The 19,150-nt window shown below is 38.8% G+C and overlaps 1 protein-coding gene across 1 annotated transcript in view; it reads right to left on the bottom strand.

Annotated features, from left to right (window-relative positions):
- Window positions 1–11,217, bottom strand: part of LOC140930312 (transient receptor potential cation channel subfamily M member 3-like) — a 32,148-nt gene extending 20,931 nt beyond the window's left edge. The window contains exons 1-9 of the mRNA XM_073379992.1: window positions 11,201–11,217; window positions 10,981–11,071; window positions 10,595–10,705; window positions 5,478–5,642; window positions 2,463–2,657; window positions 1,938–2,109; window positions 1,339–1,386; window positions 596–791; window positions 165–306 (exon numbers count right to left, since the gene is read on the bottom strand). Coding sequence (XP_073236093.1) covers window positions 165–306; window positions 596–791; window positions 1,339–1,386; window positions 1,938–2,109; window positions 2,463–2,657; window positions 5,478–5,642; window positions 10,595–10,705; window positions 10,981–11,071; window positions 11,201–11,217 — 1,137 coding nt within the window. The remainder of the gene's footprint in view (window positions 1–164; window positions 307–595; window positions 792–1,338; window positions 1,387–1,937; window positions 2,110–2,462; window positions 2,658–5,477; window positions 5,643–10,594; window positions 10,706–10,980; window positions 11,072–11,200) is intronic.
- Between the last annotated feature and the right edge of the window lie 7,933 nt (window positions 11,218–19,150).

The following is a 19,150-nucleotide window of genomic DNA, read 5'->3' as shown; positions in this document are numbered from 1 at the left end:
TCAAGAAAGGAAAGTAATTGTAATGTTAAACTGAAGTGGCCGGATACTGGGCAACATACTGTAAGACGAATCTGGGATGAGATACCCAGCACAGATCATGACATGTATTTGAGATTCACAAAAAAGGCTAAAAAAACCTAAAATTACTCGTTTTCTCAACTTACATACTGACTTTTCTCCACGCATTCAAGTACATTAGAGTAACACTCAGACCATTCCTTTTCAGAGCTCTTTGGGAAGGCTTTTTCGATTCTCAGTTTAAGTATCTCGTGCTCTGCAACCTCAGGAAAGTGCTTCATATCAAACCTGTCAACATAGCAAAAACCGTGTAAAGTGTTAAAATGTGTTTTGCCTTTTAGCAAGAGCTTTTAGATGATTCCTCCTTCAAAGAAATTCATAGTGGTAAGATTCTGAAAACATGATCGCCACCAAATCTTTAGTGGCATGATTTCAAGGTATATCCAAGTTTTAGAAAAATTTTGATAACACACTGAATCTGGTTTGAGTAAATGTACAGTCGAACAATGACCGGTTAACGCAACTGCCATGCCTTCTGGACATAAAAAGAAAAAACATTATAAGAAGGAATACGAACCCTTCATTTGCTTTATACAGCGAGTACGCATACGCTAAAATATCAGCGGCTCTGCCGCTACCATCCGCAATGACGACAGGCACGGCAGGGGTCCTTGTAACTGACTCTAACACTGTGCGAATAGCGTTCGGACCTCCCTCAAGGACAACCAGTACCACAGGAATACCATTTGACTTGTTCTGCTGAGAATTTTCATCTAAATAGTTTTAAAAAGAGAAAGGACGTTATTCTTCTAAAAAAAAAAAAAAAGGATATAAAAAAAGTGGTAGTGGTAGTAGTAGTAGTCGTTCACTTCAGGCCTTTCCCTCCTTCCTTTTGCAAAATTCGCCTATCAGTGGGGGAGCTATTCCAAACACAGATTCACCTTTTTAGCAACTTAGATGTTTACAACGATGTATTCAAAACCCTTGTAATATGGCAGGAAGCAATCCACCTCAGCTGGCAACAAGTAACGTGGGTCGATGCAGCAAAACACGAACTCTTGACAGACTTTTGAAGGAGGGAATGGGCCTCGTTTCATTGAGCTGACGATAGTTAAAAACAATAATCCCAAAATGAATGTCAAATATTGATGAATGTGGTAGAGCTCTCAATTGCTATCATGGGCTTGTCAGAGAGTGCTATATTGAACAAAAAGAAAACGACCCCGAAGGTATTATAAAAAACCTATCCAAACGACCGTTTTGGGGTGACGTTGCACATCGATTACGTTAAAGACTATTACAAAAAACTGAACCTCTTACCATTTGACTTGCTTTTCTGGGAATTTTCATCTAAATTCTCGGTTTGCACTGTCATGCCATGAAAAATAAAAATGCAAACCATTCAATACAGAAAGTCAAGATTCTGGGAAATGAAAGAAGATAAATATAGGCTTTGCCAAGAATCAGGTCTGTGCAATATGTTAGACGCAAGATATTCGGAAAAACGTTTTACCCAAATTTATAAAGCTTTGTATGGAAACGTTATATTTATATGGCCGCCGGAAACTAACAGAAACATACATCATGTATGTTTTCGAGTTTTCCAACTAATGCTTGAATTCTTCGCTTGAGGAACTCATAAATATTAAGTAATACTTATTCTGAGACAAGGAATGTTTAGATAGGAAAATCTCCCAAAATCGGTAATGTTTTTAACCCACATAAGAGCTTTCCTGGCCGTCAGCTAAATGCTGCGTCACGCAAAAGCCTGGAAATTCAAGCGTCCTCTCTCGCAAAGCGAAGAACCCTTTCGAACCAAAAATTTGTTTATATAAAGGTGTTTAGGTGCTGTAATACCTCGTACATCGATTACGTTAAAGACTATTAGAAAAAAAAAACTGAACCTCTTAGATAATTACTTTTGGAAATCTCTTTTTTTGATAAGCAGTTTTGAAGTCTTGCACGGAATGCGATCTCTCCTCCGTATTTGCCTTCAGTGCCATCGTCCACCAGCAAAAAATGTGAATGATTGTTGTCGATACACGATCCCTGGATCTGTAAGCTTGACGTCATGTGATATGTAACAACATCCTGTGTTTAAAAAGATAATGAGTGTACTGTCAACTCTCTGTTGACCACCTTTGGTTCAGGAGAACGTTTTCGCTAACGGGAGATGGTCGTTTGCAGGAAAAATCAAGAAAACAAGCCACAAACGAAATGAATCCACAAAATATAATTGTTATATAGCTGCAAATGTTTTCGCAACCGCGCGCACTCTCATTGGTTACTTCGAGGTCACATGAAATCTAATACTAAAACAGTTTCCCGCCAAAATCTCTGAGCGGGTAACATTGCAAAATCTATGACGTCAGAGAGTAACAGTGCACCGTTACCCGCGAATGTTGACCGACGACCGCTGTTCCTGCGAGAATTAATCTTCTTACCTCTCCAATCAACTCAGACCTGTGCTCCACAATGCCCCATGGAGCGATTCCGATCAAGTGCACCTGAGAAGTTTTATCTGTGAGCATTGCCCCTCGTGACATTACAGTATGACCCTTTACTGCTTCTCCTACGTGACGCATTACGCCAGTGTTTGTTCCCCCTGTTATAATCCATGCACCAGTGGTCTTGGCTGCCTGTGCAAAAAATTTTGAAGAGAGGTTAACAGTTAAGTTTAAGAAGTTATTATGGATGCAGCCTTTCTACGCTTATTTTACTTTACTTTGGATACATGTATTCGAAGTCACGAACTTTTTCAAAACCTTCAATTCGTTCTTTCTAATGTTAAGCAGGAGACCTTCAATGGGTACCCTTTTACTGTGGTGTCTTGTGACGATAAAGGTAGACTGATCCTTTCAGGTGCTAAGGAAAGGGACATTGTATAGTCATGGAGTGAATCACGTGTATATTGAGCTGCTTTCGATAAGTTTCGAAAAGCGCCATAATCTATCCGGGCTCTGCACATAAAAGATTGTGAGAGTATTCCCTAGATGATCTTGAACTTGCTCAATTTTTACAGCATCGTTTTAAAGGCTAAAATCTTATTAGGCTGAGGACAAAGGCACTAAGGCTCCATACACTTAAGGCTTGGGATGTTTACATGATTTTAATAATGATGTTTTTCAGTTTCATCTAGAACCTCTTTGTGCTACAGCCGAACCTCCATATGCGACCACCTCTCGTGACGTAAGTGCCCACCTCCCATAAGCGACCATATGCATCTATTCAAATACCGAAGTTTTCCCCGCGTGAAAGCTCTATAGTTAGAACCTTCGTAAACGATCACCTCCTATAAGCCACCTCGACCACTTTTTGGCCTGACGGTCTTATAGTTTTCCATTGTTTTTCAGCTCTTGTAAGCGACCACTTGGTGAATATTGTGGCGTTTTTTGGCCCACTGTATGTACTACGCCACCTAGAGTACACGAAGAACTTTCTGTGACAACTTTGAAAAGTAAATTGTTTGCGATAAATTCTCTGCCTTATTCATAAAAGACCAAGAAATCCTCTAATTTTGAATGGTTGCTCGGGGAGGTTTAGCCTGTTCCAGGTTCCGAGGTAGTCGGGTCCAAGAAGTTGAGAAAGAATTTGAGAAACACAAAAGTAAAACGAGAGGAAATTTGGGAGAAGAAGGTCGTCTCCCTTCCTCTCTCTTCATTCTTTTTTCCGCCATCGCCCCCTTTTCCCAGATCACGCGCTCACAATTTCCCTTGCCTTTTACTTATGCGTCATCCCCACTAACGGAGAGCCTGGAACAGGCTAGGGGAGGTTCGAGTATATTAAATTAATTCAGAGAAGATCATCACAGTAAAATACGCAACTTATGTAGTTGCGAGAAGAAACGGTGAAAAAATTCAGGCTTGCCGGGATTGGAACCCGGGATGCGTTACCGGTGTAGCACTCTAACCAATTAAGCTATAAAACCAACTGGAGCTGGTTATATGATAAAAATATTAAGTTTCCCATAATTCAACTGCCCGGTGAAAAAATATATGAAAACAAGACTACCACAGGTCAAGCCTGAATTTAATTACGCTTTCTTTTCGCAACTACGTAAGTTGCGTATTTACTGTAATGATCTCTGCATTCATTTCTTCACCCCGCAGTTTAGCAGTTCAATTTTATAAGATGAAGTTTGTATTATCTTAGACTGTAATTCTAAGTTTTGAGTCTGTGGATAAAATCTTATGGTGTGACCATTCAAATGAAACCTCTTCAGCAGTTCTTTCACATGGTACTATTTATTTAGTATGAAGTTCTAAAAAAAAAAGAAAAAAAAAGCACTTTATTTGAGTGTCAATCTATTTGGCACGAAAGGGCTAACTGGGGACACTATATTTTATGTCTCCTATTGGAGACAGGACCGCCATTTTACGTGGTCATCCGAGCCACGCGAAAGTCAAGCAGCCTGCAGGGCAAAGGAGGTACCTTCATTTCTCAGTTATTCTAAGACCCTGAGTATTGGTCCAGCTCCGGGAATTGAACCCGCGACCTTCCGCTCTGCAGTCAAGCGCTCTACCGACTGAGCTTATCCTGCTTAAATGAAACCCTATGGTGTTACCGTTCAAATGCAACTTCTTTAGCAGCACTTTCACATGGTGCTATTCACTTAGTATGTAGCTCTAACTTTGGGTCTGTGAACCAGATCCTGTGCAGTGACCATTCAAATGATACTTTTTCAGTAGTACTTACACATAGTATTGCTTATCTAGTATGTATTTGTAGTTATAATTTTGGAGTCTGGTACTATTTGTTTAGCACGTTAAGTTATACCTTTTGAGTCTTAAGATGAAATCCTATGGCTCATTCAAAAGAAATCCTCTTAAGTGATCCTTTTCTATTTGTTTCTTTTTCTAATATTTCAGAGTTCAATTTTTGGTAGTTTCGAAAAGAAATCTCTTCTTCTTTTTTCTCTGTTTTTACTTCAGGCACTTTTTGGACTGATATCGTTAAAGCTGTGTTCACACTATAGCGGATAGCTTTTCGTTGCGCCAGGAAAAGCTATCCGCCATCAATCCACTATCAGGGTTCTTTCTAGGATTTATCCTTTGGGGGAGACGTCCAAAGTGGCCGAAGGCAACGAGCGTCCTAGGGGGGTCCGAGTGCATGCCCCCCGGAAATGTTTTGAAATGAATATGCGCTGAGATGCAGGTGCATTTTGAGACACAATTTTGAGAAATGTTACAGTGTGTGCACCGACCTTGTCGCTTCTGGATGATTTTTCGGATATAATTACTTATATACTGTAATGATAACAATATTTTGGAGGGGAAGCTGGGCATTTTTTTTTGGGGGGGGGGGAACCTTCTACCCCTCAAATACCCTAGATAGAACCCTAGCTGTAGTTTAAACATTGCCTTAGGTTCAGAAATGAATTGCAGTCTGAATCTAAAGACTATTTTATGATGACATTTCTGATTTTCTGTGTCAATGATTGACTTTACACAATTAAGCACCTTCAACAATCCCTGTCGAAACAAATCCTTTAATTTTGGATGCATGAAAAAGTTTTTTCCTCCACCGGCAACAGAGATGACAAGTTTGGGTAATTCTAACTTCCATTCCTTTTGTAAAAGGCGCAGAACATCCTCAGGATCAGTGTCATCAGAAATACGAATGAACTACCGAAAAAAAAAAAACAAAACCATGATAAGAACTAGCAAACATAAGATTTCATCAATCTGAAGCGAGTTTGTTGAAGCTTTACAGAGTTACATTTGCAGTCACTAAAAAATATCGGATCGTCCTTAAAAACAGTCACCCGGGAACCTGGTTAATACAGACCGCCAAGGGGACATACCATGGCGTCGTCCATATTTATCGGGCTCAACAGTAAAACGTCACGGACAAATCTTGTATTGACGTAAATACTAAAGCAGACAAAGAGGAAGAAGTGACTTCAACAAAAAAGCCAAGGACGTGAAACTTATTTAGTGAGGCCGAAACTCTATTAAAGGGCTTCAGTACAAGGGTTAAACACTGTATTAACCCATGAAAGTCATAAAAAGAAACTCTTATATGTGGGTGTTTGTTTTAAGGGGGGTGTCCATAGAGCGGGGTTCCACTCTTTAATAGCGGAGCTCCACGCGCCGCGCTTCGTAGGCGAGCCCCATAGCTAAGTAAATCTACCCATCCCAGAAAAATTGGTAATCACGTGACCGTACATCGACCGAGCGAGCGACCGTCCGTCATCACCACAGGCAAACCAATGTTTACTCTCGCTAGTTTGGGAGCCCAAGAGAAAACTAATTGCACATCAGTGTTATGATCAATTGACAGCTGTCAAACAGGGTATCCGCTGATCAGTATCACCTGACCGTACCGCGGGCTCAAGTGTCGTCCCATTGAGGTCGAGTATTTTTTGAAGTTATCCGCTGACAAATTACCAGTTTCAAATGATCGCAGGCTCAAGTTTATTTAATCCAATGATTCATTTGAAATACGTTGTGTTTATGTCACTAAGGCCCTGCACTATTAAGATTTTGATTTCAAACTGACCTCAGAAGCGAAAATTCAGCCAGTTTTTTTAAAAATTTCAGGCGGGGAAGACCTTTTCTTACCATGGCCACGCGTTGGTCACGCTCTACGTCCAATTTTTATGCTCTGATTGGTCAATATTGACAGGTGAGTTCATACGGAAAATTTACTCAGCATCTTGAAAATTGTTTACTTTGGCAGCTGAAGCTGACAGAGTTTTGTGTCAACTTCAGTGATGTTTTAACTGTCTTTTTTCTCTGGATGTGCAAAATGAAATACAGCTGCTATCAAGAGCCTTCTGTTATTCATGGCTGGTTTGTTAATTAGGTTTTGGTTGAGAAATGCGTCGCTTGTCAAAATTCGTTAATCCGATTCCGGATTGCATCGTTTTCGCTTTTTCACCTTGCTTAATGCGTAAGAGGGTTTAAAAGTCTCAAGCAACTGTGACCTTCCTTGATAGCTTTCAGGAACTGAATCTCGAATGGTAAGCCTGAGTAATTATTGTATTTGGTGTTTGTTTGATCTCTAAGTGGAGCACAGTTTATGCGGCAAGCTTATGCACGTTTGTAAGATTTGAGTCAATGATCTGACCTAGTATCAAGTTTGATATAAGCTTACAGAACTTTAAAGGCCTTCAGATATATTTCTCACCGCAAATAGAAAGAAAACGTTCCGAAGAATATTTAGTTATAAATTTGGCTGTAGAAAGGAAACTTTGAGCGATTTTCTTGCTTCGAGGAGTTCATCTTTAATTTGAAAAAAGCCAAAACCGAAAGGCCAGCTTAAAGTAAAACATAATTAGCAGTTAATGAATGAGGCTGAGTAGGACATGAAGAATTAAGCAGATCGAGGAGGGTGTTATCGGCCGAGGTGGATAACACCCTCCGAGATCTGCTCAATTCTTCATATCTTACGAAAGCCGAATTCGTTAATTGCTTTGCTTAAAAACATAGCTGAAACATGCTTACCTGCATCGATGTTAAATTCATCTTTGATAGTGTACGTTTAGGTTTGTCCAGCTCCGCAAGTATTCTCCAAATAGCAGATGTTGCCCTCCGAGTTGTCTTCTTGCTGTTTTTGCCATGCTTTTAGCTATTATTTCGCCTAGTTCTAGCTGTAGTTCTTACTCTTGAAAAGAGTGAAATGTCCGCCATTTTTTTTACAACCAAAACAACTCAGCTCGTCCCCAGGTCCTCTCGGTAACGGTGCCTTATTCTGTAACGGGCTGCACTTTTGACGTCATTTCCTTGTTAAACACAAAATTCTTCCAAATTTAGTCATCAGTAACTGGTTATGGTGAATTATGCGTGTGCTTTTAGCCAATCAGAATTGGGGAAATATTTTGAATGAATATTAAGCTTAATTAACTTAAGCTTAAGCTTTAAGCTTAAAGACTCAGGATTTTTAGAGACACTTTAATACTTGTCTACGTGAATGAAAATTATTGTCTCTGTAAATGTTTCACCGAATTATATTTCTTTTGTTGATTGTTAGTAGTTTCTCTTGCAATTTTAATCGCTTGTCCGTGCCGTTTGTTTTCATCGTTCATGAACATCGCTTGCAGGATCATTCAAACACCCGACCAAACTGGCATCTTGCACTAGAAATGAGAACCGGCTGGCCGTATGGGTGATTTTGGAAATTTTTTGAATGGTTTCGCTAAAAGACCGCGATTGATCGTCCTGAATATTGACTGAGTGCAATTAGTCTTGAAAAATTGTGAAATACTGCGTTCTGTCCGAGGTCTGTATGATAAATAGTACTGTTTCACCTCCGATGTGATGTATAAAAAGTATTTAAAGGTTGATTTACACAATCCCAGATTTGTTGGCAAGAATTTGTAAAGTAAACCTGTCGAACGCAAAAAAATTCGGCCTGATTTGTTTTCCTAGAATTTGTTTTCGAAGCCTAATCTACTGTGATCAAGTGCCATTATGGCTCTTGAATGTGATGGAAGATGTTTGCTATTTTTTGGGTGTACATATATTTAGGCTATCAACTCGATGTAAGATGTTTCACTTTAAAATCAGTTAGCCTTTCCCTCAAAAGTCACATGAATGTGCCCTTAAGTTAACTGATTTGTGGATTACAAGTTTATTGTTTGATTTAAATTATAAATTTGTTAATAGGAGCTTCGCTTTTAGCCCTGGCTAAATCTATATATTAGGGAGCTTCAGCAAAGACATTTTTGAATCAAATCAAATCAAATCAGTCAAATCAAAAATCACTGCTTTATTGTCCCTTTTGCAGTCGGAATATTAAATTGTAGGATTCCTTACAAGCTGTGATATATATATACTAATACGCTTTTATTGATAAGATTAATATTTAATACTAACAAAATTTGAGAAACGTTCAGTCCTTGTGGCCATGGGCCTGCTGGAACTCCCTGATCTTAGACACACACTGGTAGATATAGGTACCACTCTGTTGTGTATTAGTGAGTATAATGGGTTACCTGGCCGAACCGTACCTATAAATTTAATACATGAGACCGCCCGACGATCAGAAAGAGTGGATAATGCAGCTTTGTCAAGTGCTGTTTCATACGAAATACCAGGCCAAATGACGGAAAGGGCCCTTTTTGCACGTTCTCAAGATAGCAAGCAAGATACTTGGGCAAGTCAGCAAAGAAAGGGGAGGCGTACTCTAGTATAGAGCGAATTAGAGCTCAGTAGATATGAACAATGTCAGCCGACGGAGCTTTGCACTTCTTGAGTTGTCTCAGTGCATAAAGCCGTCTTTGAGCAACGCACGTCAACCGGAAGTGAGGCCTTCTCCTCTTTTACATTCCTTAACTCTAACAAATTTGTATTGCTAAGTTTCTTTTCTCTTATAAAGACGATTTACCCAAGAGTTTCAACCAAACCACTGCCCAATGATGCAAAAAGTCCACTTCCGGTTGACATCCGTCACTCAAAAACGTTGTTGCTAACGTCTTCCGCCCCTGGCAAAATAGGTCTCCCAAGACCTAAACCGGAAAGATATTCGCAAAAAATTGCGTTACTTCCGATTGCTCCCAAATTTGGCACAAAGGAAGTTAATAGATTTAGCCAATCACCTGCCTAGTTCCAGCCCCTGTGGACTTTTGACCGTGACACACCGAGCTTTTGAAAATTTTGAATTTTATGGCGAGTCGTGGGGAATTTTTGTGAGCCGGTTTTGCGAAGAATGCAAGCTTGTATCGACGAATGTCAACCAAATACAAGTCAAGCAAACTATTCTGAAAGATTTTGGAGGATAACAAGTAAAATAAACGCGAAAATTGAAGTAAGGAAACACTTAGAATCTGTGCATGCAAATCGCCGATCGCCGAACTCTGTGCCACATGTTCTTGAAACGGCGACGATTTCCTTCCCGTTTTGCCTTCGCTTCGCTTTTCGCCGTCAAATTCTTGCTTGTTTTGATGAATTCTATCAGCAAATTCATGTCTGCTTGTCTCCAACTCGATATTTCTTTGGGAATCGAGGAAACAAAGCGTCTAAGTGAAGTAAACATGTGGTCACGAGGTGACGCCAAAGGATTATGCTAATTATGATAATCTAATTAGCATAATCATGAGCGAGTGCAGAAAAAAATTTGTAGAAAATTTCTAGTCGCTCCATGTTTTAGAACGATTTTAGTTTTTTTTTGCTTAGATATTGATGAAAAAAATTTCTTACTACCATATCACCCAAAATAAAGAAGTTTCCTAGCTGAATGACATTCTTTAAAATTTTTAAAAATTTTTATGCAAAATATGCTTTTTAAATTTTTTTGTGGCGGAATATTATGGGTTTCCTACGACCAAAATATTTTTTTTTCGAAAGGGTATTCTTTTCCCTTTCCAATGAGGTATAGCTTGATATTGAACTGTAAATAACACCGGAGATATGATTTTTTTAAAGTTACATGTCAAAATACATTAAAATAATATGGGGAAGACGTAGAGTCGAGCCCAAACCTTAAAGTGAACAACTTATCCTCCATTTTACTACGGTAGGGTATAAATTTAAGTCCAGAATCAGTCAATGATCAGTGTAGAAATAAAAAAAGCCTTCATAATTATATTTGCCTTTTGTTAGCGTGATAGACATGGAATTAAGTCTAGGCTTACCTTAGCTCTACTTGCTTGTCCAGCTCCTGTAAATTCAAGTTCGCCGAAAGCATCCGTCGGTCCATCTGTTTCTGTGTGCTCTGATTCTTTCCATTCGACGGCGATGGTTTCCTGATTGATTGTTAGAACAACCCATGAAACACATCATAACTAAGACTGTAAACCCAAAAAATTGCTAAAATTGAACTCGTGACCCTCCCTCCTCCGCATAGTCCTCTTTGTGTCGCGGCGAGGCTGGAGAGAGGGAAAAAGAAAGCGCGTAAGGGACGTTGGGAGGCGGAAAGAGAGATCGTCCTCGGCGCGCTTATATTTTTACTTGGGAAACCTCTGCGGAGTAGAGAGACTGGTAGCCTCGTATAAGCGACATTTAACTCAGTTCTACTTGCCTGTCCAGGTTCTGTTAATTCATGTTCTCTATTCGTTGGTCCATCTTTTGTTGTGTTATCATGGGAGGCCTTTAAACGACCACAACCGCAACTAAAAATATTAAAAAATGATCATCGTTAAATCATGATATCATTAGAAATGCAAATTTTTGCTTATTATGTTTCAGTTTCTTCTAGCCTGCTTAACTTGTTTTTAACATTTAGAAGTCAAATGTTTCACCTATTCTCTTTCAGCATATTTACGGACATGAATATTGGTCATAATCCTATGGTACCATTGAAATGAAATCTTTTGAGAAGTAATTCCAGAATGTACTATTTATTTATTACACACGGTCCTAACTTTTGAGTCTCAGTTATTCAAACCAAACCTTTTCAGCGGTACTTTCACATCGTACCTTGTATAATTAATAGTTCTTTTTAATTGGTATGTGGCTTTTTAATCGGCGAAAAAAATACTATGGCGTGCGGACCATTTATAACAATCATTGCATAATATCAATTGTTTTTCTGAATTTGGCTATTCCTAAGAGTTATTCCTAATTCAGAATAATCCACTGATACATAAATGGGGCAGCCTATGAAAGTCTGTTTTCTTGGTCCATTTGTTGCTCTTTGGCAACAAGGCTATTAAATTTCTGCCGCAGCGAACTGACTCATGTGTAATCCTTGTAAACAACAATAGAATCTACAAAGTATGGTTTTTTATCATTAATTACCCACCGGTTTGGTTCCTCTTTACAAGGAATATAATGACTACACCTTTTCTTCTTAAAGGTTTGGTATACCCATGAAGATTCGACCTGTTTTAGGAATAAATGTCCAGTGTGTTAGCAGAACTGACGTTTGCATATCGATACAGCTCTATTGTAAGTCTCTTCACATAAATAAGGGCAACACTGAACTAAACTAAGAAAATCATTGTAGTCCTGTTTTCGTGCGTAAAACAGTTAATTGAACAGTGAAGTGAGTCAAAGGTTTACTTTTATTTGATTAGTAGAAGAGATTACTTCGTACGACTTGCGAAGCAAGCTCCTTGAAGCGCTGTGATTCTGTGATGCATGGCTAAATGACAACATTTACTGACTAACCAAGTCAAACCTTTGTGCCTCTGAAACTACGTTCATTCAACAAAAGAAAGAATTATGAAGAAAAGCAGTAGCCAAGAAAGGGTTCCTTTTATCGTTACAGGCCCTCAGTACTATCATGTACTATCAGTTGAATGATTCACTTGAAGTATTAAAAACTGTTCTCTCCACTCAAACGGTGAAATTTAACGTCCGAATGATTAGAGAAGGAGGTTTTGAATGAAGTACCTGTCTTATATTGCAAGGAATCATTACGAATAGGAATTACAGTTCGTTAGACTTCCGTTCGGCTAATCATAAAGGAAAGTTATTTTGTCTTAATGTACTGGGAGTTATTCAGAGTTATTGAACATTTTCATACAGTAAGGAGTGAAGGGAGCAACTGAACTAGAAACCCATGTAATGACAGGAGGTTTTGATAAGTATTTCTCAAAATATGCCTTTCCAAACCATGCATGTTGCCTTTTTTTCTTTATAGGAGTTATAATTAAATGAGAACAAAGTCTCATAACTATAAATTTTGAATACATTCTGGAAAAATATTTCTCCATGATAACTCGGTATTTGACTATATACATGCACCGGGAAAATGAACACAGGTAGCCTAAGTTCGACATTGAACGTTTATTAAAAAAAAAAATTAACCAGTTTTGAAAAATTATATACATACAGAATTAATCCTTTCTTCCTAACAGAACACTTCCTTCGATGAAAAAGAAGACTTGGAATCTCTTGACAGAAAGATTTAAAATTTACCCAAACTCTTCAGGACCGTGGAACTCTCTTCAAACTCTTTCGAATGGTACGCTCTCATACAAGAAAAAGAACCCACAATATTTGTCCACATATACCACTGTACCCCTGTATTTTAGCTACTTGCTTAAGGTTTTTAAAATAAGCCTTACGAGAGTTTTTTGTTTGTGGTTTTACTTGAGTTCCCGTCACTCGAGGACATGGTTTCAGGATTCAAGTCTCAAAGGGCCGGTTATTTCATTTTAAGGGATTTTAAACAGAGTTTAACAAAACCGCGTTCTAAGACATTTTCATTTTGTCCAGGGCTTTTATCTAACCTCCCGCATTTATCGTGAACAGTTTCATGAAACATATGGAGTAGACTAGAAAGGCACATATTTTCTTAAAATAACCCACTAAGAAAGAGATTTCGTTCAAAAAACCGACCCACAGTGTTTCATTCCCGATAATGAGTTTCACTACGACTAAAGTGATTCTCCTTCGGAAGTTTTAACCGACTTTTGATGTATGAAACAAATGACAAATAAAAAGGAATCATGGTCCATTTAGCAATGGTAACAGCAGTCACAAAAAAAGGAAGCATAAAGGACAAAATCCCTTGATTCGAATCGTAGCATAAGCTTGTTCAGTCCGAGGGAAAAAGTAACCCCAGGCCTGACTAGATCACCGAAACTGGCGCAACCGTTGAAAAATGAAGGAGTTAACAAAAATTGTTTCCGGACTGTTTGAGAGTGAGCAAAGGTGCCGTGCGCTTTAAAAGCTGCCTTTCAAAATGTCTCGTTAGAGTAGCAACTGCTATACCTTGCTAGCAGAGTCGCTGCGATCGAAGCGACTCTGCTGGCAGGGTACAACTTGTACTGAGAGGCGTTAGAAAAAGCTGATTTTCTTAGCACAAGGACACCCATAATTTAGCACTCCACTGATGTTCTCAGAATCTGTTAGTCAGTGGTTAAACATTAACAACTGGCGATAAAAGCAGTATGAAGTGGGAGAACTATTTTTAATCTATATGCATCGTTTTGATAACATTGCATTACCTCTAACGGAATGTTTAAGCCTACTATCATTCGGCCCTTCTGATGTACCTTTGTTCAACAAACAATGTGTAAACGCCACAAAATGCAAAGGTCTTTGGATGACAGAAGGAACAATAAATGTGCTTTAATCTTGCTGTTATCTCTTTAAACATTTGTATAAGTTAATCAGGTTGCCTGTCCTGAAGACTGGGTTCATAGATATATTTCTGGCAAAGTGCACAACATCATAATTAATACTTTTTTCCAGCTAGATGTTGCATGCAGATATACGTCTGATATACGTCTCTTTGTTTAGGCTTTACCTTGTGAGGTAAAATCGATTTTGCTTTTCCTAAGCTGGTAAAGTTCAATATCATTCACTGACAATTGCTGCTCATCCTTGAGAAGAGAGAAAAAACGTTCATGTCTATTTAGCCTGTAAACAGAAGTTGCTTTATTTTTCTTTTCGTTCTTTTCAAAAACATCGGCGAACTCGGGAGCGAAGCGAGGGCGCGAGAACGAGCGAGGAGCGCGATTCTTCTTACCACTACCCCCTTGCGCTGGCGGTCAATAAATCCCTTGCGGTCTATATTTTATCACCCTTGCTCGACGGACTCTGAAGAGAAATAGAGGGTCTGTAAACAGGCTATTAGGGAGTTTAAGACTACGGACTACGAACTACGGCTGGACGAGCGTTATCCTTTGTTTGTAGCATTGGGTTGAGTCGTGCAAATATAGAACGTTAAGATTGCACTACAGACAGTAAACTACGAGAGAAGAGGTGGAGAGGGAAACAACACGCAAAGATTTTCTTGTTTTCATCACAGTTCACAAAAATGCAAGTCAGTTTTACATGTGATCTTATCTTGAGAACAATGAACAAATTCTTCCATATTTGAAGGAAACAATTACGTCGGGTGAAATTGGTGAACAAAGTTTTGGTTACACAGGTTTTATTTTTTTCGCCCATGAATACTTATGTCAAATATTAAAGAAATAGACAGAAATAGTAATAGCTCATTTATTAGATTTAGAAGATGGATTTCTCCCGCTACTGATCTGGTGTAGTTTGAAGTATTAAAATGCCGAGTTTCGATTGTCTCGAAGATGTTTACATCATCTTCATTCAGCAAATGCGATACAAAAACTCGCATAAACAAAGGTTACACAAGTAGAAAGACACACTAATCAGTTCGAACAAACATTGAAACTTTTCAAGAGCGAAGAGAAAGAAAATTACCTGCATGATTTCTCTTCTCCTCGGCCGTCAATCTTAATTCTGCGTATAAACAGCTAAGCTTATTTGAATGTGAGCTTAGCTAGATAAAAATGTAGTCACAACAGTGGATTAAAAGCGTAAATCTGAGAAGAAATTAGACACAACTTACAAATTTCGCTTCCCTCTCACTTAAAGCAGGTGAATTGAAAACTTTTTTACGAAAAGACGAGATTCTTGAATTACCGAGACGGCAAAATACGAGCAAAATGTTCTCCGTAGTCCCGACTACGCGAAACAGCTCAACAACTCACCGTAGCCGCAGGACTACGCGGGAAAAATGAACAGTCACGTGGTTTTGATCATGCTCAGTAGCATGTTTAATCGTAGTCGTAGTCCGTAGTCGCCGTATCTTAAACTCCCTAATGTATATTAAATGAAATACACATCTCAAGAAGATGGTAATTTATACACCCAGCGCTTTAAGGTGGCTCGATACAGTTTTTCAGAGCCAGTACCTCCCAAGTTTGAGCATAATCTACGTCGCCATAAACAAAGTTTGCGAAAAATTAGCCCCACAGTTATAATAGATAAAGATAAAATTTTTTTATGATCAGGGTTGGGAAATGAAATGACAACGAAATGACGCTATTACCTATTTTACTTACACAAGTATTTCTCGGCACTGGGAACTGTTCTTCCAAAATCATTCGCAGGAGCTTTTTCCTCCCATAGCCGCCTCGATGTCCGTGAAGTTTAAGCGAAATCTGTAAGAGCGTTATCGAGATATTTTGGGATAAAGATTTTGTGTCTTTTGTGGTTAGAAATACGGTAAAAAATGGATAATCTTGATGTTCGGCTGTCATCTGTAGAAAATGAAGCGCTTTTGACATGCAATTTCACCTCATAGTAGTTTCCATCTTTTTAAAAACGTGTGTGAAAGACCGTGGAGATAGCTCCAGCCGATTGCTAGAAAGAAGGAATTGATTAGTATGTATCGAGGCGCTTTTGTTAGCGGTTTTGAACATTTTGGTATACTTTAACAAATTTACTTTAATAAATAAGGGCTACAATTCGCCAAATTTTGGCAGAAATTTTGTGTTTACAAATGTGAGCCTCTCATTATTCAGGGTATTGTCTCTAACTTTCATATTTTTGCGCATAACAATAGCTAGCATTTTTGCATATGTCAAATGCATTATTAGTTACTGTTGTTCACGTGAAAATGAAACTTGGAGACAATGCCTTGAATAATCAGAGGCTTTCAGTTGTAATAACGAAACTTCCGATAAAAAAGTAACGAATTGTAGACCTTATTCTACTGCCTTACAATGTATTAATAATCTTGAAACTAAAAGGTCATATAAAAGAAAGGTTAATCTCAAGAATCTTAAGTTTTTAAAAAAAATATATCGAGCGGTTTAAAAATTATTCGCTAATTTGTTAGAGAAGACCAAAATGTTTACAAAACCGCTAACAAGAGCGCTTCGATACATACTAATAAAACCCTTCTTTCTAGCAATCGGCGGCAACTATCTCCATGATCTTTCACACACGTTTTTAAGAAGATTAAAACTACTATGAGGTGAAATTGCATGTAATAAGCGCTTCATTTTCTACAGATAACGGCCAAACAACAATATTGTCCATTTTAGTTACTGTGTTTCTAACCATAAAAACTTCATCCCAAAATGTCTCGATAACGCTCTTACAGATTTCGCTTAAACTTCACGAACATCGAGGCCGCCATCGGAGGAAAAAGATCCCGTGAACGATTTTGGAAGAACAGTTCTCAGTGCCGAGATATACTGCTGCAAGTAAAATAGGTAATAGCGTCATTTCGTTCTATGACAACTCCGATGCCGATGCAACCCTGATCATAACAAATTTTCATCTTTATCTAATATAACTGTGGTGGCAATTTTTCCAAAACTTTGTTTATGGCGACGTAGTTTATGCTCAAACTTGGGAGATATTGGCCCTGAAAAACTGTAGGGAGCCACCTTAAAAGTAGTTTCATCAATAGACTAAGAAAAAGTAGCAGTTTAATGAAAAAATGTTTTTGTTAATGTTAATATTAAAAATTGATGAAGAGCTAAACACTGAAAATGTTTCATACTGATTAATACCGCAAGGATATAGACAGCCATGGGCGTCGAGCCAAAGTCGCTAAAAAAACTCATAGTGGCGGTTCCATCTAAGTTGATAACTTCTAACATTCAGGGCAACAACTTCATACAAAAATCATTGTAGCCACGTTTGACAGTAAAAAAAAACAAGGATTTTTGTTTTACCTCAATTACATCCTGCCTAGAATGTGAACTTCGGGTGTACTCCTTGGCGTGTCCCGATTGTTTCGCCATGGCTGGATGTCACTATTTAAATTGGACAAGTCAAACTTTTGTGTCGCTCAAAGTACATTTAAACGTCGGTTTGGAAATTGGAGAGGTCTTAGAAAGCGTTTCTTCCTCTTAGAGACTGACGGTAACTGAAGTGATAGAAGGTAGGTGATGAGTTTTATAAGTTGGCCTCTCATGTACGAACGCGGAAAAGTTTATTGGAATCAAGGAAGTAACTGCGCGCAGTTACTATTTATAGACCCGAAACTCGGAAAAACCTCACGTCAAAAACAAAATACTTCACGACAAAACCAAAAACCTCACGGCAAAACCAAAGACCTCACGGCGAAACCAAATACTTCACAGCAAAAACCAAATACCTCACGGCAAAAGCAAATACCCACGGCAAAACCAAAGCTATTTTGTTTTTGCTGTGAAGTATTTGATTTTGCCGTGAGGTTTTTGGTTTTGCCGTGAGGTATTTTGTTTTTGCCGTGAGGTTTTTGGTTTTGCCGTGAGGTATTTTGTTTTTGCCGTGAGGTTTTTGGTTTTGCCGTGATGTTTTTGTTTTTGCCGTGAGGCTTTTGGTTTTGCCGTGACAGTTGTGGGCCACCATAGTACGGTCAGATGTATTTCTGCTTTACAGGTAGATGGACCGGCCAATAACTGGGGGAGCTGGGGCAGTTTATGCTATACTGAAAGCTAGAATGACTAGCCAGTTGTTTTCTAAGACAATGGCGAATTCGAACTGGAGAACCTGCACTTTCACTGAAGTGAGGGGCGATATACAGGGGCGGATCAAGGATTTTTTTTAAGGAGGGTGGCTGATAACAACAGGCCACCAAAACATACGTTAATTTATTTCAAGTTGTCTTAGGTTTGTCCCAGAACATGGCGATTAAGGAACAGTAACACTGCAAACTCTTGAAACGCCACAAAAAAGAAGAAATAGGAGCTAATAGAAATATCTTACTAACCCTAGTCGGCCAGAAGTGAAAACGCCGTCATTCGACTAGGGTGCAGCGCCACAAATTTCTGACAAACCACACTTCGATCGATGGCAGCTGCATTTGTGAGGCTGGTTGGCTTGACAAGGTTTTTGTGACCCATGTATTTCCGTTTTTTCCTACGCATGATATTTTTTAGTGGCTGTTCTAAAGGGGGTTAAGTAGCCACCCAATCCACCTCCCCCCTCCCCCTGGATCCGCTCCTGCGATATCCAGTGGATAAAAAAACTCCCGAGTTGAAGCCGAGGTTACTCAGAAAGACTGACCTGAAGGTTTTAGTTTTATTCGCATTCAGGCAGCTGAACCAACAGATGTCAAAGAGTGTTCAAGTTTTTTCAAGTAACTGCGTTGAGATGTTTGTAAACATGACTTTGTAAACTGAAGGCTAAAACCAAATGTTCTTTGAAAGGACTAAGATATGGACCTCAGGGTCAAAGAGTTCTATTATATATCTCACTACCTTGGAGTTTCAAATCACCTAAAACTGATGTAAATTTAGATTCGGTGTGGAACGTACGGTTCCTGGTAAGGCTATACTGTCAGTCAATCAGCGAACATCGACGACAGGATCAAAAACGTTTACCAACATAGCTAAAACGAATTTTTTTCTTCCAAACGAGGATAAGTTCCACCGAACCATATGCACTAAGCCTTCACGGTTTTAAGAGCATGTTGTTTAGAAGTATATGATAAGTTATTAGGGAACATAACAAGCAAAGGCGTGAATGAGCAACGCACACCAACCGGAAGT

The sequence above is a fragment of the Porites lutea genome, chromosome 1 (genome assembly GCF_958299795.1).
Source record: "Porites lutea chromosome 1, jaPorLute2.1, whole genome shotgun sequence".
NCBI lineage: Eukaryota > Metazoa > Cnidaria > Anthozoa > Scleractinia > Poritidae > Porites > Porites lutea.
The sequence above is the reverse complement of the archived record's forward strand: the minus strand, read 5'-3'. Positions and strand labels throughout refer to the sequence as shown.